Source organism: Setaria viridis, chromosome 3, assembly GCF_005286985.2.
Source record: "Setaria viridis chromosome 3, Setaria_viridis_v4.0, whole genome shotgun sequence".
NCBI classification, from domain to species: Eukaryota; Viridiplantae; Streptophyta; class Magnoliopsida; order Poales; family Poaceae; genus Setaria; species Setaria viridis.
Window position 1 is genome coordinate 3,689,481 of NC_048265.2, and position 26,584 is coordinate 3,716,064.

Consider the following 26,584-nt stretch of genomic DNA (forward strand, 5'->3'; position numbering starts at 1 on the left):
GATTTGCTTGATTAGACAGGGTTAAGTCGCCTAACATGCGACACTCCTGCCTAAACCAAGTTAACACGAAGTGCCGTCGGATTTCATCCGATTTAACCACTTAAACAAGATCGAGTTTAGCAAACCCACACGAAGGTGAGTGGTTACAGAGAATACAACGAGTCCACTGAGTTACACAAGTTTACCCTTTTGGTTCGGCCATAAAATCCAACATCAGAGTTTTACAGGATTCAAAATAACATCAGAGAAAAACACTAGCGGAAGACTTCGTCGGGGTCGGACATCACTGGTGAGGCCAACCGGGATATCACTGGTTCCTATCCTCGCCGTCCGAGGAAGGATCCCACTCGACCGTCCAGCCTGGCGGGAGCTGGGGCGGCCAAGCACCAACCAGAGAGGGGTCGGGAGCAGCAACTCCACCTGAAAACAGGAGCCACAACAAGGCTGAGCTACTAAGCTCAACAAGACTTAACCGATAGGAGTAAACTACTACTCCTTCTAGACATGCAGGGCGGTTTGGCTGAGGGGTTTATTTGCCAAAAGCGCTTAGTAACCCTATTTTCAAGTTTTAGCTCCGGTTCTAGGTTCATTTACCAGTCTAGGTTGTGCACCCTATTCTAAGCATTCATAGAACCAAACAGATGTATAGATATAACAACAAACATTGCCATCATTAGATTCCTCACTTACTCAGGGTGACATAGCGATCAAGCAATCTCAAACTGTGAGAGGCAGACGAATCGATTCGAGTTCTTTAACCATGCATGGTGAACCTAGCCTCACGACATCCGCGCACCCGGAGGTCGCTTCCTGTGTCGGCCTTCCCCATCAATCCCCTAACCCGTGTCGGGCCTATTTCCTTTGGTGCAAGGTTCCACAGACCCGGCCTCTGCCGTTCTGTGACCACGCTTGCCACCACGTGCGACAACCAGCAGGGGAAACTCCGTTCCAAGAACAATGGGGCGACCGCTCACGTCTAGGTTCAATCCGGTACTAGGCTTCCTCATCCCATACTAAGTATGAGGCTAGTACTTTCAAACACTTGATCACGAACACCACCACTGTCGGGCCTTAGCAAGATTTCATAGACAGACGGGGCTACATCGGACCACCAAAGAGTTACCAAAACTCTGCCCCGTCCGTCGTCCTTATAGTTGTAACAGAAAGATAGACATCCAACTCCTACAACTCGCGAGTGACAGGAAATCACTCGACTTTTACCGTCTCCTAGTTAAGCAAGGCGACTACACGGTCCAACAGCTAGTGCTCAGATCATGGGGACAACTAAGTCATGCATCTAGGGTTTCACACAACTCCTAAACGTAAATGCACAAGCATGTTGCAGAAGGCATGCGCAAGTCTGGCAAAACACGTAGGATTTTCATGCACCGGGGCTTGCCTTCGAGCAAAGAGGAAGGAAACTGCTCGACTTCTGGGGCGACTTCGGCTTCAGCGGGCAGGAGTTCGGCTACAGCTTCTTCTTCTGGCGCCGGGTGAAGCTCATAGAAGCCGTCGGCGAGATGCAGCTCTACACGAATGCAATGCAAGGGTTAGCATAGACGGTTATTTCAACAGCAACACTGGATCGCCTGAGCCCAGAAACTCGCGACAAAGAGCAGGAGGGTGGGGAGGTTCAAGAGAGCTTGGTGAAGATCAAGAGGTAAGGGCAGGAAAGGAACTTATGATCTGATCCTTGAACTAGAGGATGTGATATATTAGGGATCCTCAGACGCAAGCGCTGAAGGTTTCCCATATTTTACACATACACCCTCGGGTTGAAGAAAAAGATCACAGCCGAGCCCTTGGGCGAGGCGGATAAGGGTCGGCAGAACAGACAGGGTCGGGCGAGACGGAACCGGGGTCGGGCGGATAAGAGGGGTCGGGCGAGGCGGACTGGGGTCGGCAACTCACCTTCTTCCTGAAAGGAAGGCTTGGGGTCGGGAAGAAGCAGACTTGGGCGGAGGGATTAAAGCTTCGAGCAAGGGCTAAGACTGGGAATGCTACGGCGGCCGCGATGCTTCTTGTGAATCACAAGTAAGCTTTTACGCAGCACGGAGGGTCACGCTGCTGGGTGACTTGGAGAAAACCAAGGGGAAAAGCTGAGAGGAGAGCTCCTCAAGAACTTGGTGGGTGGCGCTAGGAGCTTGAGCAGGGAGCGAGAGAATGGCTAAGGCAACAATGACAGAGGGAACTCCGTCGATCGGGGCATTCCTTTTATAGCTGCTGGAGCGGAGAAAGGAAGCGGCGCGGGAGAGAGAGAAGGGGAGCGGCGCGAAGGCCAGGGAGAGGCAATGGAGTGCTCTGCCGGGGCGGCGATTGAGCGAAGAGGGCGGTGGTGCAGAACTCCGGGGGTGACGCCAGCGATCATTGCGTTCTGCCGTCAGGGCGGCGTAGGAGCGGGTAGACCGGTGGTTGAGATTTGGCGGAAAGCGGGCATCGCCGTGCGGAAGATTTGATAGAAGCGACTGGTTTAACGGTGCTAGAATCGAGGGCGCACAGGTGAGAAGACAGGCAGCTGCGAGCGCGCGGCCGAGCGCGGAACAACAGATTGTCGGGCGGCTTCTGACAGGGCGGGGGAAAGGAGCTGTCGCGGCAGCGGTCGGGGTTGGCGGTGGAGGAATCGTCGTGTAGCGGCGACCGGGCGGCGTGACTGTGGCTGAAGCGACGGAAAAGATGGGCGACATCGGGCTCTAGGGCCGGGATCTGGCGGCGTGATGATGGGCGCGGGAGGCGAGGCTCTGCCGAAAGGGGTGCAGAGGGGCTTCCGCTGCCATTGGGAAAGGGGGCGCGAGAACCCACTTGGTCGCTTGCCAGAGACAAAACTGAGCGGCGGGCGTCGGAGAAGACGAGCCACGCGGCAGGAAGGCGCTGAAGCGGGCATGCAACTCGAGTGCGGCTGTCGCGGAGGATCTGGGAGAAAGATCTTGCGGGTCCACCGGTGGATAGAACGGATGGTTGAGGAAGATTAGCAGGATCCGACGGTGGGCTGAGCTTGCCGGGTCGGGAGAGGAGCGAAGCGGAGAGGGGTCGGATCTCAGGGGTCGGAACCGGGCGGATAGCTGAGCACTCGGCGTGGGAAAAGCAAGGTAGAAGACTAGGATCAAGGGCTCTGATCCAGACTAACTGGGAAGGTTTAGGGGTCGGTCGTTACATAGTGCTTACTTGGTACATGGTGGTTTAACTAAACACAATGCTTAATCTTGCTTTACTTCTGTTATACCTTTCATTAAGACAAGATCATTATTTGTTAATCGGAACATGGAGAACCATCCAGGAAAACAGTGCTACCACAAGACTAAATGGCTCTGGTCTTGGCTGATTAATTAGAAACCTTAGTCTGGGGTGACCTTACTCGTGATGAGGCAAGAGGGGGGACTGAGTCGTTGCATTTTACCTGGGATGGGTGATGCACGCCAGACACCGAAACCTTAGCGGGTTACCACTGACTAATGAATCTTTGTAAAGGCCTCGTAGCGTCCCTATGCAATCACACCTCGGAAGTGTGGTATGGTGCCTTGGAAACACCGCATGGTTGGGTCCAAAGTTCTATTGAACTTTTACGCGACTTGTGGGTAAAGATGTGCCACCTCTGCAGAGTGTAAAACTGATCGATCAGCCGTGCTCACGGTTAAGAGCGGCCTGGACCCTCACATGATAATATTATCGGAAGATGGATTTAACTTGTTATCATTTCATGCATATGTTGCTTACTTTATTTATGATCATGTTTAATTTCGGGTGGTATGAACTTATACTTAGTTAATTGCTAATAAAACATGACCAACTTAATTAAAAGCGAATGCTATTTATGCCTTAGCCATACCTTGAATTAGCCTTACACTACACTATTCCCCACGACTTGTTGAGTACCAACCATAAGTGTACTCACCCTTGCAAAACCGCTGTTCAGACCAAGCTAATTGGGAAGAGGAGTATCTACACGACTTTGAGGAGTTCTAGGCGTACGTTTCTTCAGTCAGCTGCCTGTGGAGTCATCGTCATCTTTGGAGTTCCGGCTGCGTAATAATTAGACTTTGTGGTTTATTTGAGACTTTCGGTCATGTAATAATGGTTAATACTCTCTTTATTCGATTTAGCACTGTCTTTGTTATTCACTATTGTCGTACATGTGTGTAACTTGATCCTGGCGCACATGTATTTAATGCACTCGATTTTATCCTTAAAATCGGGTGTGACACAAGTCAACAGTATTTTGTGAATTATTACTCTCAATGCATGCATACATGCCGTGGAAATTAACATTCTTTTTTCTATAATGACAAGTGCTACAAAATGGGGAAACTATAAACTTTACTTACCAGCAAGAATGTTCTCCTTGCATAACTTCAAATGATGCCTCAGTTGCCAGTTCCTCACATACAAATGGGTCTATGTAGATCACCTTTATCTGATTTGGCAATTTACTGGATGGAGCAATTCATAAATGGCACCATATATTTCATAGGGCAACAACAAACATTTAAAAAAGGTGAAGAGACACAAAGTAATCCTGCCACTCAACAAGAACCACCAAGGAATAAATCATAGTGAAAATATATTTATTAATCCAGTAGACCCAATCAACATCGGCACGGATCAAATTGAGGCACGCAACATACTCAAATTAGTAACTTTTTGGGACACATCCATACTCAAATTACCAATTTTTTTGGGATGCTTTACATTGAAAAAATTAAAAAGCTTCGAGGGAAAGAAAGAACACGGACGCACCTTACAGATCCTACTCCTCGTCTTGATTGATGCAAGTCTCCCTCTCCCCCGGCCCCTCTCGAAGAGCTTGCCGAAAGCTGAGCATCCGTCAAAAATCAACAACACAAGCTAGGGTTAGGGTTTGGATAAAAAATTTGGAGTGGAGAGGGAGAGAGGGAGAGGGAGAGGGAGAGGGAGAGGAGAGCGGATGGTCCTCGCCAGCGAGGATGCGGCGGAAGCTACGGGAGCCCAGGGGCGCTGCAGTGGAGCGGTGGAGGTAGCCGGCTGCCGCTTCTCATGGCCGACGGCGGTCATGGCACTGAGCTCCAACCTCTCCGCCCTCCTCCAAATTTCTAGCAAGTATAGCTAGATTAGTAGCTCGGCCATAGAATGGTGTGATGGAGGAGGTGCAGCGAGGTGGTCGTGCTTTGACGAGATCAAAGGGGCTGAATACATCTATGGCATTTCGTCAAACACTCTGCGAGCATGCGACCATCCGGCACGATGAGCGCCACTGCGCCGTCCGCCGCGTCCTAGGTCACGGCCCCGGCCGCCATGGAGATCTCACCTTCCATGCACTGGATTACCATGTTACTGAACAGCGGCCACGGCGGCATCGGCGCTGACTTTCACCGTGCGCCGGCTTGACCCAGAGCTCGTCGGCCCTGCTGAGCCGACGCCCCGCGAGACGAAGCGCCTGTCCGACATCGACGGCCAGGAGACGCTGCGCGGGCAGGTGCCGTTCCTCTTCTTCTACCGCGGCGCGAACCTGTCAATGGCCGGGCGTGGGCGCACGATCATCGCGCCAACTGCACCCACTCCGCCGCCGTTTCCGATGTGGACGAAGAAGCTCACCCCGAACGGCAGCGCCGCTGGGACGCCGTACACCGGCTCGCCCCGCCCGAGCTCGACGCGTTGGAACCCGGCGTGCCGGTTGTCCGACACGAGGAACAGGTTCGCCATGGCCACATACGGCCGCCCGCGCAGCACCAGCAGTCCAGCAGGTCGATCGTGGACCGCACGTACTCGGCGGTCACTGCACCGCCGCCTTCGTCTCCCGCACCAGCGCCACCGCGTCGCCCAGCGAGCCTGCCAGCAGCGTCCCCGCAGCGCAGTCACCGCGACCACGGCCCAAGGGCACGCACGCGCGTTGCCGTAGTAGCCGGCGGGGAGCCCAAGCTCGGGCACGTGCCGGAAGTTGACGACGGATACCACCCTCGTCCGGCGGGAGATCGAGCGCCGCCGTGCGGGCGCGCCAGACGGCCAGAGGGCCGCCGTGAGCACCTCGAAGTCGAAGGTCGTGGCCGCGAGGTTCGGCGGGAGGCCATTAAACACGATGTTGAAATTCCTGCTACGATGGTGATTATGAGCCATATGGAAAATAACGCATGTGCCTGAAACTAAACAAATGATGATCATTTTAGAAGACAAGTATATATTGGTATCATTGATCAAATTAGACAAGAGCTTGTTCGATGAGATCAATATGGAGCTACTTTCTTGTATGGCAGCCTTCAGTCTTTCCAATTCATTTGCTTCGTTTGACGCCCAGAAGGTACGTAGATTGGCTAAATTTTTATCCTAAGGACTTCTCCAACAATGATTTGCTAAAACTTGAATTGCAACTTGATAATTATATTGATGACACGTGACGAGATGATAGCCTCAAGAGTCTAGACAACATCGTTGATCTCTCAGTTAAGCTTGTTCTAACATGGAGGCACAATGTATATATGGTTTACTTGCTTCTCAAATTGATATTGCTTTTACCAGTAGCAACAACGAGTGTTTGAAAGGGTATTTTCTGCATTGGTTATAGTGAAAACAAAGTTAAGGAATAAGCTAGGTGATAGTGTGTTGGACGATTGTCTAGTCACATTTATTGAGCGGGATATTTTCTTCCAAGTGAATGAAGATAATATAATCAAGACATTCATGTCATTCAAAAAAGTAAACAAAGCAAACAAGTAATATTGTAAGTTTCTTTTATGCTATATTTCAAACTATTTGTATTTCATTTGACTATTTATATTGTGATTTGTTGTTGTTTCTAGCATAATTTTTAAATTTAAAACTTACACCATGTTGTCTAGTGCACGTGGTTTACCGAATTAGAATATGATTTTACCAAACTATAAATGATTTTATCGAATTGAATAAAATTTCTTTTTTACATACCTACGGTAAAATCGTAGGTCCGCCACCGTCTGCACCACGTCCCTGAACGGTGGCGGCGGCATCGGCAAGGCGAGGGAGCGCCTAAGCCGCTTTTGGTGGGCTGCGCGTCTCTAGGATCTCGCGGGACCACGCGGCCGGCACCGTCGGCGCCGGGAGGCCTCGGGCGATTTCCGCGACGGCGGAAACGAATTGGGCGACGCCGGCGGCGTCGCACGTGACGTGATTGACGCGGAACGCGAAGGCGAAGCCGCCGCAGAGCAGCCAGGTCACCTGGATGAGCAGCAATGGGCAGTTGAGCACGCCGCTCGAGCCTTCGACGTAGCACAAGAGCCGGTCCAAGCACGGGAACGGCGGCCTCAGCCCGGTGGCTGCCTCCAGCTCCGCCAGCCGCACGTCAGCGTCGGCCTCCACGAACAGCACCCACTCACCGGTGCAGTCAACGACCAGCCTCCGCCCCTCCACCTCCCTGAGCCGCCCGGCGAGCGGGTAGTAGGGCACCAGCGCATCATCGAGCGCGCGGTGGATGACGGCTGCCGGGTCGTCGTCGACCGGCGGCCCGCCGCGGTAGAAGCAGGCGATCGGCGTATGACGACGAATGACCTCCATGTCATCGACCGACGGTCACCGGATCGCGCCGGCGCACGGCAAAGGTGAGCATCGCCATGGCCTGGATGTGCTCCTCTGCCTCCGGTTAGATAGAGGCGTCAGCAGAGGATACTAGAGTTGTTGCAACTTCCTCACGCCGCAATTGTCATCAGTTGACAGATTTAGGATGCCTCGTGTTACAATTTTCAATCTTTCAGGGACATATCAAGGGCTGAATGGCATCACACCTGCGCCTGTACTTGTCATGTTTATTAGGTAAACAGCAGATGATCTTGCAAGGTACAAGAACAGACCCCGAAGGATGGCAACTCTGAATAAATTTCATATTTGAAGAGCAAATACAAACTCCCCCATCCAACTTCCTGCAAAGTGAGGAAGTCAGGTGCCAAGTATCAAACCCCTAGGTGGCTACATTACAACAGAGCAATTCCAATAAGCAACAGGCACCACATCTTGTTTTACATGGGAACATAAAAAAGTAAGCAATCTGAGCGAAACAGAGCTTTAACCACTCCCTGGGTTTCAAGGTACACTCTCACCCCCTGGCTTCACAAAAGCTCGGTGCGCCCTTCTGCTCCATGCCAAGGTTGGAAAGAAAACCTGTGTTCTACTTCTCGCTCTTTTGGAAATACATTTCTGTTATGCGTTGTAGTATTGCAAAAATCTGCGTCATCAACCCCAACGCAGGGACTTGATTCAACAAACGAGATGTAATAACGCTGTCTAGTGATAAGCCTACTCTGTAAACATCAAATCTAGGCCATTTGATTCCTGAGGATGGCTGCTTCCATTTTCTTCAAGTATATCACATGCATTTTCTTTTCGCATTTTCCGCTCTTCAATCACTGCTTCAATCGAGTCTGTACAGTAAAGCCCCCTCGAGTGCCCCTGAGGTCTATCAGCTACAATGAATTTGTTGCCCTCTCTGCCTCGTTCAGGAAAGCCAGCCCAGACTGCAGGAAAGCATGGAAAAATTCAGGCAATTATGATAAGGAAATGCAGTTAACTATGAAGTCACTGCCAATTCTCTCAAATGTCTGTCAGAACTTTATCAAGTTCAGTTTCAGAACATAAAATGTGAGTATGTGTGCTTGTGATTCCAAGTATCTCTAACAATAAAATGCTTCTATACAGTATTGGATTGGAGCCAAGAAAGGGAAAGAACAACTGAGATAGAACCAATATCATCAGCCTCAGGTTTCTGCTAAGGAGATGAATGCATACTTATCAAAGCTGGCCTTCAGTTGATTGCTACCCCATAAGAGTGCATGTTTGGGCTTACAGGGCTAGTGGTAAATAATGTTCCATAGCAAAGATTTGGTTCATCATCTTAGCAGAACTACCAAAAAAGGGTAAATAACTTGGTGTACTGGGTAACTGTTAACAAAAACCAGTTTTATGCTCAACTTATGGGCCTGGCCAACACTGAAGATGATCATATAAAAAAAAAAGAACAAATGCTTCCAAGAACAGATATGATGTAATAGTTGAAACAAATACTAGCACTAGCATCTATAAATGTATAAGACCAGGATTGCAGCCTGCCTCTGCAATATTAATAATGTGCCCACTAAACAAAATTTCACATTTATGTAATGAAGTTGAAGTATTGTAATTACTTATGCTTTCAGAAATCACCACAAAAGATACAGCAATATATCAGGTTGTCCTCTGGATGTGCTTTATTATACAAACTAAAAGTTGAGATTCCATTTTTTGCAAACATCAGCACATCAACAAATATTTTGCAGGACCAAACATTCAATTCGAACTTTTTCACAGTAACATGTATGTGCCACTTAAAAAATTTCAGTACATATAAGGCCACAGAAGATATTTTACTCAATTCTGGTCAGCTATCACCTCGATTAATATATATGTCCACAGATAGTTCTCAACCTGGGCTTCCAGAGAGAAATGTGAGTATTTAGTGTACAATAATGGAAATTTGGCACACTAAAGCTCCAAAAGACAGTTTAGTTCGAAAGCAAGTAAGCAACAACTTTGGTGTGACTAATTTGCAGCTTAGCACATTCAAACTTTCTATTTTCATTAACTTGTTATACATTACCCAAAAAATGCTGCAATGACTGGAGCAGGATGGAAATTTACCTGCAAAGTGGTGGAAAACAATTGAAGCTGCAACTGTAACATTCAGAGATGCTGTTCCACCACCATACTGAGGGATGTAGACAAAGAAGTCACAGATCTCACACTCTTTTTGTGAGAGTCCTGTACCCTGTCAGATGAAACCACCCAAAAAATAGACAGTTAATTTAGAATAGAGGGCAAATTATGGCTGTGTACTAATAAGAACCTCTAACTGGTTTAGGGCAGTATTATGCAACAGCCCTTTATAAAATTTTCATTACAGAACTCAAATAGCATCTGCGTTAGCATCTTTATGTTATCAAATGATTGTACAGTTGATGCGAAGCATGTGCACATTTTGTAAGAGAGATACATTTTTCTTCCAAATACACTTTGGTCAAGCTAATTAATGATTGAATACCAATACCATGCTGCCTTCAATAGGTGCCTGATTGAAACAACAAAAGGAAAGCTAATTTTAAGGAATGAGGTGTTCGCACAAAATTTACAAGTGCCCAATGAACATATCTGACTATGTGAGACATGGCAGCGATTACCGCAATTGGACACCACTAATTCCAATCCCAGTCCACGAAACTAAGCTACACCACGATTCACCATTCAAATTGCATTCCAACCAACCTAATTTCGCAGTCAGCACTGAATGAAGAGAATCCCACTAACCTCGTTGCCGAATAGGAACGCGGTGCTCCGGCGGAACGGGTGAGCGGTCACCGGCTGCGCGTCATCGGTTATCTCCACACCGCAAATGTCACACCCTCTCTCATCCTGCAGCAAAGGCACGCACAGAAACTTGTCATTCATGATTCACAAAACAAAACGAAGGGGACTAGGGTTTAGGGGTTAGTGAGGCCGGGGGGTGCTGCTTCAGAACAGAGAGGGCTTGCTTGCCTTGAGGTACGCGCGGGCGAGGGCGAGCGAGGCGAAGTGGCGGAAGCGGAGGTGCGAGGTGGCGCCGTGGCTGCCGAAGGCGCTGACGTCGCGGCGGCCGACGACGACCACCTCCGCGACGCCGAACGCCGTGGCGCTCCGCGCCAGCGTCCCCACGTTGTGCCGCTTCGCCACGTTGTGGACCACCACCACGCTCTCCACTGCCGCCGCCGCCGCCATAGCCGCCGTCTTCGCCGCGCCTGCTCGATTCGTCGGGGTCAATGTTGCCGCCGCCGCTGTGTTGATGTCGCCGACTCCGTAGGGATAGCTCCCGTGCACCGCCTCACTGATATGTGGGGCCTACACCCGGAAAGGATCTGATCTACGGTGCACCATTCACAACAGGGATCGTGTGGGGCCGACTTTTTTTATTTTTTTAACCCTTTTTGCGAAAGATTCTCACAAATACACCCCTAGCGGAATACACGTCTTGGCGCCAGCCACCCTAACGCCAAGGTCCATGCGCAGCTGCTGACGCGGATGCCCGTAGATCTTGGCGCCGAGCTATCTACCCCGTGCCTCTTCGTGTTTCGAACTAAACAAGTATAATTATTCCGAGGAGTGTGCAACAAACTAAGCTATGGTTCGACTGGACTGGACTGCCCAGTTTGAACTCAGATCTCCAGGAAAAGGAGCCCACCTCCTAACCAGTCCAGTCGAACCACAACTTAGTTTACAAACTCTTCGGAACAATTATACTTGTTTAGTTTGAAACGCGAAGGGTACAGGGTAGATAGCTTGGCGCCAAGATCCATAGCGCCAAGGCTTGGCGCCATGATGGATGGCGTTAAGCTCCCGCCACATCGGCACCCACGTAAGTGGCTGCGCATAGACCTTGACGCCAGGATGGCTGGCGCCGAGACGTTGTAGCTTGGCGCCAGCATGGATGGCGCCAAGCTAAGGGTCCATTTTTGGAATTGATTCCGCCAAGGATCTATTTGTAAGAATCTTTTGAAAAAGGGCTAAAAAATAAAAAAGTCGATCGTGTGGGTGGGACCAAATGCCGATGATACCCCGAGAACATGGGACCCACCTGTCATAGAGCCCGTGCCATTGAACGGAGATCGATTCGGTTAGGACTCTGGAGACAGCCGGGAGGATAGGAGAGTCCGATCCGATCGGAGACGGTGACTCTCCGATATAACCGCCGCCTCGCCGCCGCGAACTACCGCCCAAATTTTCGCCCTCCGTGAGACGAGAAGGGATCCGCATCGACCCGAAGGTTCGCCGGCCGGGCAAGATGCTGGAGGAGCTGCTCATCTTCACGCGCGGCGGCCTGATCCTGTGGGCGCTCAGCGGCAGCGGCGGCGCTGCCGTCAAGGCCTCCCCCATCGATGCGCTCATCCGCTCCTGCCTCCTCGAGGACCGGTCCGCCGACGGCACCGGCGCCTCCCAGGACGGCAAGCGAGCGTTCAAGTGGGCCTTCCACAACGGGCTCGGCCTCGTCTTCGTGGCGGTGTACCGGCGCGTGCTCCGCCTCCTCTACGTCGACGACCTCCTCGCCGCCGTCCGCGCGGAGTTCGCGCGGATCTACCACCCCAAGCGCACCAACTACGACGGCTTCAGCGACGTGTTCCGGCAGCTCCACCTCGAAGCCCAAGCGCGCGCCGAGGAGATGAACAAGTCTAAACAAGCGCCTATTGAGTCACGTCCGGCGCCGCCACCATCGGTGTCGCACGACGTTGATTCCAATGTTCCTGGAGATTCTGGGGGTAATGCTGGTGGGAGGAAGCAGGACGGCTCCGACGGTGACTCCGGGAAGGACGAATATTCAGGAGAACCCGAACCCAAAGATGGCGGGGCCTTCAATCTGAGTATGTTACGGATCCTGCGAGACAAGTTGCTTCAGAGTAAGAACACTGACACAAAGAAGAACAAACCCGACAAAAAGGGAAGACAAAAGGACCACGACAAGGAGCCTTCCCACAAGAAGCTGGATTTCTCAGACCCAGCTGAAAGGGGCAAGGTGACTGATCATGTGGCGGTCAAGGAGGGACTAAGCAAGATGGACAAGGATGAACAGGTTGGAGATGTCTCCAAAGCGAAAGGATGGTTCTCCTCAGTGTTCCAGAGCATTGCAGCAGGTAACAGTGTAATTGGCAAGTCTGATCTGCAGCCTGCGGTCAAAGCTCTGAAAGACAGGCTGATGACCAAGAACGTTGCGGAGGAGATCGCAGAGAAGCTTTGCGAATCGATTGCAGCAAGCCTTGAGGGCAAGAAGGTAGGATCTTTCACGAGCATAGCTTCCACCGTCCAGGCAGCCATGGAGGAGGCTCTTCTTCGCATTCTGACCCCAAGCCGATCCATTGACATTCTGAGAGACGTGCACGCTGCCAAGGAGCGTGAGAGGCCGTATGTCATCGTATTCGTTGGGGTGAATGGAGTCGGCAAATCCACCAATCTTGCAAAGGTCGCTTACTGGCTCCTCCAGCATGACCTCAGTGTGACCCTTGCAGCTTGTGATACCTTCAGGTCTGGTGCCGTTGAGCAGCTACGCACCCATGCTCGCAGGCTCCAGATACCGATCTTTGAGAAGGGCTATGAAAGAGATCCGGCAGTCGTAGCGAAGCAAGCGATCCAAGAAGCAACCCGGACCAAATCAGATGTTGTCCTTGTCGACACTGCTGGGCGCATGCAGGACAACGAACCGCTCATGAGGGCGCTCTCCAAGCTCATCAACCTCAACAGCCCGGACCTGGTCTTGTTCGTCGGGGAAGCGCTGGTTGGAAACGACGCCGTCGATCAGCTGACCCAGTTCAACCAGAAACTGGCCGACCTGTCGCCTGTTCCAGCTGCAAGGTTGATTGATGGTATCCTGCTTAGCAAGTTTGACACCGTCGACGACAAGGTTGGAGCAGCGCTTTCCATGGTTTACGTTTCTGGAGCTCCGGTTATGTTCGTGGGATGCGGTCAGTCTTACACCGACCTGAAGAAGCTGAATGTCAAGTCCATTGTTAACACCCTCCTCAAGTGACGCTACTACTACATGCGTTCTCTGCCCTTGTTGGTTACTACCTTCAGTTCCCTATGCTCTTTGTAATAATCTTCGCATTGGACGTGTACCTTTTTGTTATACTTGGTACAAAGTGCCATGAATTCTACTTATAGTCATATTTGCACTTAGAAGAAAACTAAATTGATGATCTTCTGCCATGGCTGTGCCTTCATTTGTACTTTTGCAGGGTTGAATGTTTACTGTCTAAGTGAGCTTTTTTAAAAAAATTCAAAAATCAGTTGTTTCCAAGTTTCAGTCACATTGTAGAAAACGTTCTTTCTATCTATACTTCTATATTGAAGTTCCTGGACTGGACCAGCGGAGAGGCCATCAGGTACTGTAGCAGTCCATGGCAGGTGGGTCCTTGGTTGGGAGGGTATCTGCGTTTTTCTTATGCGAGTTGCAACCAGAATCATCTAGCGAAATCGGCTTTGCTTGCTTAAAGAAGCATCATGCCACCGTGAATCCTCACTTGACAAGTCGCATGAGCTGCTGGCAGCCCGCGGCGCCCGCGTCGTGTCGCTCCTTCGGCAGCGCACGATGCCGCCGGCCTTCCCCGCGCTGCTCTACCAGCCTGAGATGTCGCCCAACCCGTGGGCCACCTCGGCTGGCAATACGCGCCATGCCGCTCCCGCTGGCTTCCTCCGCTAGCCTGGTCGCACGCACGCGCCGCTGCCCGCTTGGCCGGCCTGCTCCGCTGAGCTTGCTACTGCTGCAAGTGCGGCCGCCGCGTCACCGCATCGCTGGCGTGTGTGATCTCCGCCGCTGCTCCTCTGCGTGACAGTTGCCGCGCGTCGCCGGGCCCGCCATTAGATCCGTGCAGAAGCCACGCTCGCAAGTCGCAACCGCGCTCACCGGAATTGAGACACAGCTGCAGAGAAGAAATGAAGAGAAAAGAGAGGCTGCACCCTCCCGGCCTCCCCGGCCCCCTCAACGTCATGCTCGAGCTCACCGGGGGCGCCCGAGGGCGTTGCCTCGAGCCACCTCCTCTTAGCAGTGACCGCATGCAAAGCTCTGAGATCTGAGAAAAAACAATGCTGGAAAGAGAAAGAAACGATTAGATAGAGACGAGAGAGACGAGGCTCTCTGCGAGCAGCTGTCTGAAAGAGGTAAGCTCTAGCATGTAGGTCCCACCAGTTTGCCCGCAGGTCGTTTGCCACGGAAGCGTTTTTGAGCTCAAAGCGAACATCGTTATGAACTATGGTCTATGTTGAATCCAAATTGGACTGTGTAAAAAAAAAAGTCCCAATTGGATACTTTCAAAATATTTCAAAGGAAAAGGAAAAAAATAGCAGTGCGCATTATACATCCTCATTGATTTGGATAAAAACATAAAAAACCGATATTAACCGTTGCGTTATGACCTATGTGATAAAAAAATATCATCTTATGTTAATTGCATAACCCCTGATAAAAAATTTACAGTAATTTCATTTCATTTTCTTTTATCCACATAAAGTATATACCTACTAATATCTGTGGTAAATCTTTCTTATGATAGATTAAAAAGCAAATTATGGATGGCGCAGCGAAGCGCGCCTATCCGGCTAGTTATTTTTACTCCTCGCTTGGGCAGTGGCTGCGAAAGTGATCACAGCCAGCTTATCCGTGTGTGCATCGACGCATCGTCATACTCATAGGTACAGCCCCCCCGTATGTCGTCGTGTCGTGTGGGAGTTGCAGCCAAGCTAACCAACCAGAGATCTCCACGCGCCGTTTTGCCGCCGTTTCCTTCGCGAGAGGAAGTCACCGATCTCCACGCGCCCTCTCACGTGACCGCCGAGATCTCCTCCGGCCCCACCGCACAGAAATTTGAGGACGGGTTAACAATAACCTAAATTTCAAAATCTCTCTCTCCTCCTGCCATTTTGGACCTCAGAAACCGACCCGTCTCCCTCTGCTTCGCACCTGCTCCTCCCGTGACGCGACAGGCGACAACGACGACGAGGTAAGCGCGCGATTCCCCTGTAACTTTCCCCATTCGCAATTCCTGCGAGCTTCCGATTCGCGCTGCCTCGCGCTCGATCCGTTCCTCCATGTTTGTCTGGGTTGGATTGATTTCGGGGCCCGCGGCCGCGGGGGAGGTGTTTGGTTTTGGTTTGGAAATCGATCGCCGTCGGGAATTGGGTCGGGCGAGCGAACTCAGCGGAGGAGGAGGATGCTGTTTCGCTTGCTGTTTTCGTGGTGGGAGCGGATTCGGTTTTGCTGGGTAGAGGTGCGAAATGGGGGCGCAATGAGGAGGCCGTGGCAGGATCCCGGCATTCAGAAATTGGTGTTTCGCGAGTATGCTTAGGAGTTTGCGAAATGTTTCTCTTAGCTTTGCAGGTGTGGATCGGGGAATTACTGCAGCCTTACAGGTTTTCCCGTTGCTTGCTGTATAGTATGGTCAAACTCCAAGCTCATAGAATTTGGATTACTGGGGTGGTTGCGATTTATGACCTCAGGTAGGGTCATTATGTGCCAGAGAAACAGCGTGGAACGGAAATGGCAGGCAATATGGAAGGATTAATAGGCAATATGCTTAATTGGTGAAATCCTAAGACGTGCAGTGGAGATCGAAGCCTGAGGATGTTTAGAGTAGATCTGTCCTTTGCCATATAGTGAAGCCCAACTGATCAGGCTCTTTCAGCAATCTGTGTTTTCCCCTTCTCTGTAGCAGCATGTATTTATCACCCCACGTGGCAAGTGGTGACTATATGCCTATATGTTTAAATAACAAGTATCTCGAATGACAGATAATAAATCAATTCCCCAAACAAATGCGCAACCTCCACGATTCAAGATGACCTCTCTAAACAAGGTTCAAAATCTGAATTCCTTGTGTGCGTTATTTCAGTATAGTTATTTACAAAGGCTCATTGGAGGTGAAGTTCTAGTATAATCATATCCATCCAGCTATCTGTACAATGAGCGATTACCTTGGAAACAATATTAGTTATTGAATTTTACTGCTTGTTCATACTCCACAAAACCGCCCCAGTAAATATATTCAACTAATTCTTATTGAGTTCATAAAAAGGAATTCTCCAAGAATCCTTTTGTTCTTGGTTTATTTTTTTAGTGACCAACAAGATTAAGATTCTGCTCGTATTTGAAAAATGAAAATTGAAGCTCTCACCCTTTTCACACTTATGTGGTTCATGTTGAATGTGATAGATTTACACAGCAAAGCCAAAGAACTTTTTATGTATTTCTGAGCAGCCCACCCATTTGATATATATGCTCCCACAGAAATTTATCTGATGGAACTTTAACGCTACAATTTCAAGCACAAAGACAGAAAATGGGTTTTTCAATTTAGTGTTAGTGTGTTACGCAGCTTGCAGTTTGAATGTGGCATGGTGGGAATGAGAGTTGAGAGAATTGTTGATACTTCTATTAGGGTTTGTTATTAACTTTGCTTTGCTGGTGTAGATATTTTCGTCATTTGGACTCCAGGTTTTAAAGAAGTAAAGCATGTTTATGCTTTCAACCTTCTTTCAGAGTATATTAACCATCTTGGAATAAAGAAGGCAACTTCTTGGTAAGCATTAACTCCTACCTTTCGTCACCAACATTCCGCTAAAGTATAACTGATTATTTCTCCAGTTTTTTATTTGAATTTTTATGATTAGAACTGTGGCTTCTGGCATGAGCCTTATTTTTGCCATGTGTTATCAGTATTGCTTGCAGTATGCCATGGCACTAAGTGCATTACAACAAATGTATTTTATCCATTGCACGCTAAGCACCTTCCTGCAAGATTTATTATGCAGAAGCTAAATCTGAGCCTTCAAGTTGACAACTATAAAGTGCATGAAAGTGGCTTAAACAGAATATATGTTTTCCTTTTTATTTTATAGGTTTGGCATTCAAAATTAAAACTTTAAGTGCCATTTTTAAATATCTGACACCCAAACAGTTGTATGTGTACTCAGAAGTTCCAAATTATAACCAGATAGTCCTGTCTTAACAAATCCTTATAGCTAGAAATAGAAGATTAGTATTATCTTGAAGTTGAAGAGCGATACTTGAGTTATATAACTAAAGTTATAGTGAAAATTTTCAGTTCAACTTATATAAAAGAGCTACAATTCACTATTTTGTTCTATGAGCAGTTATCCATTTGTAATGAAGGATAGATGTCATACAATGTATCAATATGGTCCTACTATTTATGTTGAAAAATAAAATCTAGGTTATGATGTAAGTGGAGTCGAACACGCAGGAGAACTATGTTAGTGGAGTCAAACGCGCAGGAGAACTATGTTAGTGGAGTCAGAAATGTTAATGGTAGCTATTAACTGTGTGACACTCTAAAAACAAAATTCTAGAACCTTTGTTGCATAAAAGAAATGGTTGCTGGGAATTTCTAACTAGGAATGTTGTTGTCAGGAAGAACTGGGTGTGGAGTAGGACTCAAGAAATGCCTTGGGGAGATTTTAGGCTATGGACTAGGGAGTATCCCAGCACATGGGATTTAATGAAACTACACTATGGTTTTGCTGCATATAGTACTCTCTGATGAATACACATGTTTTATGGGAATATGAATTATTAACTTAAAATTCTTTTGAAGTTGACAGAAAAGTTCTGCACATAACATCTGCAGTAGGCAAGAGGTGGTGACGTGGTAGGTATTTTATATTACTTGACTTATTAATAATCTTGGGCTACAAGAGGGAAAAAACAACAGAAAATGGTGTACTTTGGACTTTTATCCTAGTCTATGTCTTCTTTCCTTTTCCTACCCATCACTCCATCAGTAGTAATTAGATGCAGTATTTGAATACACAACCAATCAGATTTTTTTTTCTTTACCTACCATTTGTTCTAATTAGTAAGATGGTGTATTTGAGTGCACAATTAGTCAGACAAAGTGCTTACATGCAGGGGTGGACCTACGTTAATGTGAGTGAGGGCACAGGCCCTCATTCAAATTTTGACTCTAAGACAATTAGCAAACTTTCACCATATACAAACCTTCAAATTTGAGTTGTTCTTAAGGTGTGCCCCACTCAAAATGCTGCCTAGGTCCGCCCCTGCTTACATGAACTCAGAAAATTGTTTTTGTTCATAGTTTCTATGGTTACCGCCGTTTGGTCAAGCACTCACAGTTGTCCATTAGCATTAAAAATGTTACAAATGATCTGAATTTTGGCGCTCTTTACTAGTATACTGCCACTTGGGTGGAGCTTATGCTTCATCGCTCTTGCCCTTCTGACCAATTCAAATGTTGTCTTCAATCGCTATCAAATTCTTAGGAGTTGGCTGCTGAGAGCATGTTGGTTCAGTCACTTTCTTCACCTGTCCGGTCAGTTAATAGGCAGATCGCAACAAATCAAATTTACAGAAAGCATACTCCACTTGGGGTATGTTAATTTGATAACCGGTTTTTCTGGAGAGTTAAACAACACTAAACCCAGCCTTGCTTCTACGGATTGTTGGGGAGATATAGTGGCCAAAGTTTTGGGATGAAAAGTGAACTGAGACTGCACTGCAATCCAAGCTGGACCCATTATCTTATCCACTTACGTGCACTAGAGCACCTTATGCCCACATGAGATGTTCTTCCTTAGGGGAGAAGATTTGTTCCCAGAAGCTTGCTTACCCTTGGGGGGCATGTGGTGGAGACAAGATATTGTGCTGCATGGCTGGACCTGGCGCCTTAGGTTTTGTTTACACTGTGAAGTTTTTCATTGAGGTCATGGGTTTGAATTCCTAAAAATCAGGAAACAACAGGCGTAGCTAGTAGTTTTCTGGCATGGATTGAATCCCATACATCCTACTGGTTGATGGTTTTGTGGCTGATTCTAGTGTTGGCAGAAGTTAGTTTTGGATTTGGATTTTGAGTGGATCTAATGGTCCTTGGAAGACCAGATCTACCTAATCTTCAGATTGGACTTGCTTGTCCAAGACATGCATTTGCATGATACACGTTGCTTCTGTGTGGTACCAAACCTGTCTCCGAAAGACAAAGCTTCAAAGCTATTCCGAGTAGTTTTGAGCTGGACTTCATCATATGGCCCTTTCATGTTTTGTTCGCATCCTGCATATACATTGCTTCACTCTATGGTTCTTCCTTTTCATAAAGCGAGCTTGATTGCGTGGTTGTTAGCAAAAGAGTTAAGTTCCAAATAACTTTTGAAACCACTAAACAGAAAGTTATTCTTTTTAGATTACAAAAATTTATTATCTTTTACATGAACACTCCATTGGAGCATAGCATTACTGTAGGGGAATGTGTTCTTCATGGGCATGAGATAGATAAACATTGTTTGTCACAACTTTTTCCCTTGAAGATTTGCAAATTTTCAATTACCTGAAAAATGAGTAACCTGTTAAATCAGTCTGCTAATCACTCAATCTACTCGAATTCATGGTTGGGGATTATTTCGAAGGGAGGAGTGATACTCCCATTCACTTATGGTTCGCTAAACTCTGCTGTTTGGATTGGGCCTCAATAGGTTTGTTAGACCTGCTTGCATGAATTCTCGTGGCATATCTGAAAGTCATTCTTTTAACGAATGGCACGAAATTGTGCCATTTTATTGCATTTAGAGGAAGATATCTGCATGCCGTGTTAGTGTCACCATCAGTAGGGCTCATTGTTGGGTGGAACGTGACTATCAGCCCCTGCCTGAAGCCTATCTCTGTCTGTACATACATGATGCACAATAGATTCAAATCACGACTCCGATTACTATAAATCATTCCTCAGCCCCTACGTGAGACCTTTCTGTACGGCTATTCAGGTTGCACATATACGGCCGTACGCATAAGATATTAAGACCATCGATTGAAGCGTTCGGACCGTGTTGTTGCGTGGATGCCGTGTCAGCGCACACGGCTTTTGTTGCCTTGGCTGCGATCTGCGAACGGCTCACTCAACCCACCGCCGACTTGGGCAGAGAGGCGCGCACCGCGCATGGGCTGCTGTTGCTGGGCTGCTTCTCATGGCGGTTCCCGTGGCCCCATGTGTGATGCGCACATGCACCGACTGCTTGACACGGGAACAAAGGAAACCGGGATACGCTATGCACCGTATCGGCCACCTTTCCACCGTGTTTGATGAGGGCCCATCCCCCTTGATCACGTGGCAAGCACGGGGCAATCCTCCCTTTTTCAGTGAGCAGTTGGGTTGAGCACCTTGCTTGGTCGGGTCACTAATCACTACTAGATCCAACGAAGAGAAGATCAGTAACAGAGCAGTGACTTGCACTGTCTAGTAAATTGCATTTGGGGAATGTTAGCCCAGCTCATCATTCCCTTCTACTATTAGATCCATAATAACAATTGAAACTTCATCATGAACTTGAACTGTGTAACTTCCATCATCAACCAGGGGGGTTCATTCGGCTCTGAGAATTTTAGCCTAATTGTGCCATTCCTTGTTCCCCCAACTTATCAGTCTTTTTTCTTTGGAGGAATGCAGTGATTCGAGTTCACAAATTTGGTAGTGTTAACTAATCCTCAATTATTCCTTGCAGACTTGCGGCGTAAGCCTGCTTTCCAGGCTGCCAGCGAGGCCGGATCCCGCGGCCTGTTTCACAACCTCCTCCATGGCTCCAGCTGGTGATCATCGCGCTGCCCCGAACCCCACAAAATAAGTTTGTTTGCTTGCGTTCCATTCCATCACCCAACCACCTCCCTGCTGCCTGCTCTTTATATATCCCGGCACCGGCGCCAGCTACCCATGTCACACGACGCGGCTGCGCGCCACCCCATCGCCACCCCTCGAGAAGCAGAGGAAGGAGAAGAAGGCCACCACCCCGGCCGGGACAGTGTCGACTCGCCCAGCAGCGAGTGCCGGTTCTGCGAGATGACGCGGCAGCACCACCCGCAGTGCGCGCGCCGGCTGCCGAAGCGGATCATCCTGGTCCGGCACGGCGAGAGCCAGGGGAACCTCGACATGTCAGCGTACACCACCACCCCCGACTACCGCATCCCGCTCACGGCGCTGGGCGCCGAGCAGGCGCGCGCCGCGGGCCGGGGCATCCGGGACGTGGTGGCGAGCGGCGGCGGCAACTGGAAGGTCTACTTCTACGTGTCCCCCTACGCGCGCACCCGCGCCACGCTGCGGGAGATCGGACGCGCCTTCCCGCGGGACCGCGTCATCGGCGCCCGTGAGGAGTGCCGCGTCCGGGAGCAGGACTTCGGCAACTTCCAGGTCGAGGAGCGGATGCGCGCCGTCAAGGAGACACGCCAGCGCTTCGGCCGCTTCTTCTTCCGCTTCCCCGAGGGCGAGTCCGCCGCCGACGTCTTCGACCGCGTCGCAAGTACGATCCGATCGCATCTCTCCTCCCTTCTCCGATCTGAGCCCTGTGAACTGATCGCGAATCAATGCGCAGGCTTCTTGGAGTCGCTGTGGCGGGACATCGACATGGGGAGGCTGGATCAGGACCCGAGCTGCGAGACCAACCTGGTAATCGTGTCGCACGGCCTCACCTCGCGGGTGTTCCTCATGAAGTGGTTCAAGTGGACGGTGGCCCAGTTCGAGCGCCTCAACAACTTCGACAACTGCGAGTTCAGGGTCATGCAGCTGGGGCCCGGCGGGGAGTACTCCCTCCTCGTCCACCACACCAAGGAGGAGCTCGAGCAGTGGGGCATGTCGCCGGAGATGATCGCCGACCAGCAGTGGCGCGCCTCCGCCAACCGCCGCAGCTGGGCCGAGGAATGCTCCTCCTTCATCGACTCCTTCTTCGAGGACCCCAAGGACTCTGAGAGCTCGTCGGAGGATGAGGAAGAGGAGAAGGAGAATGGCAAGATCAAGCACCTGGAGTAATCAGACTCTGCTCTGTCTCTGGTTCACTGAAATTCTTTCAATTCGATTATGCTTTCTAGAATTTTCTATGGAGTGGTGGCCTAGCGAGCCATTCCTGATTGCTCTCCTTTTCTTTCCCCGATTTGTAATCTGTTAATAGTAGCTAGAGATTGGAACATGAGTGGGGAGAAATTCAGGGGAAACAAGTCTAAAGATTTGAGAAAGACATATCTAGAGGTCTTATCTCTAACTTTTCCTAATGTTCCTAGTGGGAAAACTGACAAACTCACACACAATGGTACAATGGTTGGCTGTGTTCAACTAAAGTTGGCTCCTTTTATTGCAAGTTTCTTTAGTTAATCAAGGTCCTTTCATGCCGGGCACATTATCAGTTTCCACAAGTTCCTTTCTGAAAAGAAAGCATGTAGGGATACTATACATCTCTCATCTCTGCATCTTGTTTGGTAGCATCCACATTTGAATTATTGGTTATTACTGTCAATGGACAGTACTGGTATAGACACTTGCTACCATGTTTATTATTTTTTTCCCACATGCTTGTCAGCAACAGACACTTGTCCAGATGCAAAAGCAGAGATTCTTTCCTCACAGCTGGCATGGGGGCGACACGTTCGTCCACGATGTTTTCTAGTCTAGTGACCAGAACTAGGTTTCTCAACAATCTCGTGCAGTGTGCTACAGGGTGGCGGTGCTAGGTTCCAAGATTTGCTCCTGTCCTGTTTTTGCTCTCGATGAGTGGCTTCTTGTGTCCTGTGTTTGCTCTTCCTTGTGGTCTTTTCCTGTGCGTCTTTCGCCATCTCTCGTTGGTCCAACGAATTTGCGGTTTGTGTAGTACTAGGTATGGCCTATATCGTTAAATCGCAATAACAAAGTGTTTACACGGTTGTGTGCTCTTGTGACGTGCCACTAGAGTATTATGAACAACCTTCTTTTTTTTTTGCCTCAAGAATCAAGATAAGATATAATACGGTTGATGAGAGAAAGTCAACTACTAAAACTTAGCAACCAAGAGGGAAGAAAAACAATGAGACCAAATCCTGATAAATCCATGACGGACTCACATCTAGTAGTAACTTGAACTCGATCGACACCGGCCGTTGCGAGAAGATTCAGGTGGCACGAGCGTGGAGGACCAGCAACCGTTTTGACAGCAACCTTGGTCACGCGCCCGGCATGATCCCCGAATGCCGGAGCCGGTGCGTAGAATACTCGATCGAGCCACGAACCCTGACATCCCTGTGGTTCTGGGCTTGTGGCTGCTGTGCACATGACGATTCGGTTCGGTGCCGGTGATTGACTATTCCGTTGGGTATTGCGTGCGCGTAGCGGCGTAGGATGGCTTGCTCGAGGAGGACATCGTGCTGTGCGAATCTAGCCAGCGCCCGTGTGAGTGTGACCTGACTTCCGAGGGATTTGAAGCCTCGTAATCCGCGTCCGCCGCACCGGGCGCCTGACGCAGACGGCCGGCGGCGGAAGCAACACCAGACGGGATGTGCTACTTGTAGCAAAACCAAACCACCGGCACCGGCTCGGCAGCAGATTTGGAGGGGAACGCGCACGGTGGGCCTTTTTGGGCCTCGTTGCTGGAAGGCCGCCAGCTGGTGAGTGACCGGACCGGGGGCCTTTTCGCGCTCAATCCAAACAAACCCTTGTTCAACTTACTCGTTACTAGGAAAATGTGCTCAACTTACTAGTACAATGTAACTTGTTTCGTTCTGTTCCTAGTGTAGCATAGGCGCAATGATCCGAAATCTATTGGAAACTCCATGAAATTGAGCAATATCACGAAAAGCAGTTTCCAACTTGGCAACCCACGGGCCTCTCCAGTTTCCCCCCACCCCCTAACGCGAACCCATTTAGCACGCACAACAGTTCTCGAGCAAAAGCAACAGGGCACACCCTTCCCTTTTCACCCTTTACACGACCCATCGGCAGATCGAATGATCGAAACGGCAGCCCAAATCCCCCGAAAAGCCGGCGGCGGCCAATCCATCGTCTCCACTGCAGAAACTGGCCTGCCACTCCACCAACCCGGCCGGTATGCCTGCACCAACTCGAAACAAACCAACGCAACCCGTATTCGGTATCATTCCTCCCTCCTCCATCTCCAATCCAATCCCCTCCGACCATGTAATGCAGCGCATGCCGGCGTTGCCATTTGCCACTGCACGCGCGTGATCCATCTCCCACTCCACCTCCACTCCCGCTAGCTGCACGCGACATCGCATTTTCGCATGCTCCCCGGCTTGCCATACTGCTCGATCGCCGCCTATAGTGCTCGTGCCACATTGCGTCCCCAGATCCTCCACCAGTAAGTCCACCATGCAGCAATGCAATGCCAATGCATCGCCATCATCACGGTTAAACCCCCACAAAGCCCAAGGAAATATCGGAAAATAGGATTATCATAGTATACGAGGATGGATCAATGGAGGGACTTATCACAAACCCTAGTGCCTGCCCCCTCTCCAGGCAAAAACCCATGGTCACCTCCCCTGCTGCCCCCAACCCCAGCATCCTCATGGCAAAAGCAAGCCATGGATCCAGTCCAGACGACTAACGAGAACGTCCATGCATTATGCTAGCTGTGATTGATCATGTCGAGTGAAGCCGGAGTACGCGTGAACGTTTGGTACGTCACCGTCGTCGCGCCCGGGAAGGCCTCGGCCGCCCGGCTCCGGCAGGCGAGGCCCATGGGCTCCACGGCGTCCGCGACCGCCGACCATATCGACGCGGTGTTAATGGCTTCCGTACCGGCGCCATCGTAGCAGACTGAGACAGAGACAGTGGCCGGGCGGAACACGGCGATGGCCTTGCCGACGGACGCGAGCGCGCATCCGGCCTCAGCGCCGCCGCACTCGTAGCTGGCGTAGCTGTGCCCGTCCTCGGGGGTCACGTGCACGGTGGCGTAGAGCGCGCCGTCCAGCGCGTTCATCGAGTACCCGCACGGCGCGAACGCGTACCCGAAGGCGAGCGAGCGCGGGTTCACGTCGCCGAGCCCCGACGCCGCCGTCATCGCGTCGCCGATGGCGTGGCTGGTCCGGCGGCCGTCGCCGGGGGTAGTCGTCAGGTAGAACTGCCTGGCTAGCGTGCGGTCCAGCTCCGTCATGCACACCTCCACGGTGAAATGCGTCGCGCCGTCGACGTGCTGGTCGTCGTCGGAGGTCGACGCCGCGTACACGTGCCACTTGTGCTGCTGCTGACTGTGCCTCTGCGACGGCGGCATCACGCTGGAGCGGCGGAAGCGGAGGGCGCTCAGGACGGCGCCGTCGAGGAACCGGATCTCGTCGGCGAAGTCGGCGTGCGGGAACGGCTGCGCCTCGGGGAAGAGGTACGAGCCGCGCGAGTACCGGCACGACCGGAGCGCGAGCCCGAGCTCGCCGGCGGCGGCGCGGAGCAGGATCGGCACGGCGCGCAGCAGCCGGGTGGTGCCGCACGTCTTGAGGATGGCGCGGGACGGGTACACGAACAGGCTCGACTCCGACAGCACGTACGCGTCGAACGCCGCGTTCCCCGCAGCCGACACCACGGCGCACTGCACGGTATCCAGCGCCTCCCGGAGCGCGCCCACCGGCAGCAGCCGGAGCCCGTGCTGCGCCCGCGCGCCGTCGCCACAGCTCGGCAGTGAGAACACGAGCTCGAGACGCTTCTCGAAACCCTCGAACCCGGAAGAAGCCATTGATCGGTAGCTGAACACGTGGCGAACACACACTGTACACTGTTGCGGAAGCAAATGGAGTGTGGTGGTGCACTGTTGCATGCAAGCAATGGTGAGAGGGAGATCGAAAGAGGTGAAACGAGGGGCTTTTATAGTGGAGGTGAAATGGTTCTTTTTTATATCATGCGCATGAGGCAACCAATGGTAATGATTGCGAGCATTATGTGGGAGGGAGCAGGGGCGGGCCCAGGATTTTGACAATGGTTATTCAAAATTGAAATGGCTCAGGTTGTTTCTTCTTTTGCAATAAAGACATCAAATCAGTAGTAGCACTACTACCCTTCTTCATCTTCATGCTTTAGACCTAAAAATTAAAATCACTTAAGTTTCAGAAACATTCTACTCACCACATCGCTCTCAAATTGCCACAAATTAACAAGTATTCAAAATTGCAATTACAAATTCCCTAATCAATAACAATTTGCTCACCTAAGTTAGTCATTTGTTGACTAGCTCTTGCTGTGGGGCTGCCGCTGTGCTTGTGCGCAGAACAAGGAGGGAACAGTGGTGGAGCGGGGAGCGAGCAGGAAGTTGGGAAGGAGATTAGAGCCGGGGAGCCCGCCGCTGGCCA

At 50.2% G+C, this 26,584-nt stretch overlaps 4 protein-coding genes and 1 pseudogene across 9 annotated transcripts; 2 read left to right on the forward strand and 3 right to left on the reverse strand.

The window, feature by feature from the left end:
- Positions 1–5,463: 5,463 nt before the first annotated feature.
- LOC117848160 (benzyl alcohol O-benzoyltransferase-like) lies at positions 5,464–7,707 on the reverse strand (annotated as a pseudogene).
- An 87-nt stretch (positions 7,708–7,794) lies between these two features.
- Positions 7,795–10,801, reverse strand: LOC117847073 (uncharacterized). The gene is made up of 4 exons (XM_034728233.2): positions 10,498–10,801; positions 10,270–10,374; positions 9,607–9,733; positions 7,795–8,447 (listed from the first exon to the last, which is right to left on the reverse strand). The coding sequence occupies exons 1-4, from the start codon at positions 10,714–10,716 to the stop codon at positions 8,230–8,232; spliced, it is 669 nt and encodes a 222-aa protein (XP_034584124.1). The 5' UTR covers positions 10,717–10,801; the 3' UTR covers positions 7,795–8,229.
- A 790-nt stretch (positions 10,802–11,591) lies between these two features.
- LOC117847270 (uncharacterized) lies at positions 11,592–13,689 on the forward strand. Its single transcript, XM_034728450.2, has one exon. It carries the CDS (start codon positions 11,777–11,779, stop codon positions 13,508–13,510), a length of 1,734 nt encoding a protein of 577 aa, XP_034584341.1. The 5' UTR covers positions 11,592–11,776; the 3' UTR covers positions 13,511–13,689.
- A 1,638-nt stretch (positions 13,690–15,327) lies between these two features.
- On the forward strand, positions 15,328–22,634 carry LOC117848804 (phosphoglycerate mutase-like protein AT74H). Of its 6 annotated transcripts, none has more exons than XM_034730349.2 (6): positions 15,328–15,479; positions 16,946–17,054; positions 17,906–18,009; positions 18,090–18,143; positions 21,001–21,789; positions 21,862–22,634. In XM_034730349.2, the coding sequence occupies exons 5-6, from the start codon at positions 21,207–21,209 to the stop codon at positions 22,293–22,295; spliced, it is 1,017 nt and encodes a 338-aa protein (XP_034586240.1). In that variant the 5' UTR covers positions 15,328–15,479; positions 16,946–17,054; positions 17,906–18,009; positions 18,090–18,143; positions 21,001–21,206; the 3' UTR covers positions 22,296–22,634. The 6 variants fall into 6 exon arrangements, with proteins under 6 accessions (XP_034586240.1, XP_034586242.1, XP_034586239.1 ...); XM_034730351.2 differs by having other exon boundaries at positions 17,910–18,009; XM_034730348.2 differs by having other exon boundaries at positions 17,906–18,143.
- Positions 22,635–24,876: 2,242 nt separating this feature from the next.
- On the reverse strand, positions 24,877–25,974 carry LOC117848164 (S-adenosylmethionine decarboxylase proenzyme 4). Its single transcript, XM_034729496.1, has one exon. The coding sequence runs from the start codon at positions 25,972–25,974 to the stop codon at positions 24,877–24,879; it is 1,098 nt and encodes a 365-aa protein (XP_034585387.1).
- Between the last annotated feature and the right edge of the window lie 610 nt (positions 25,975–26,584).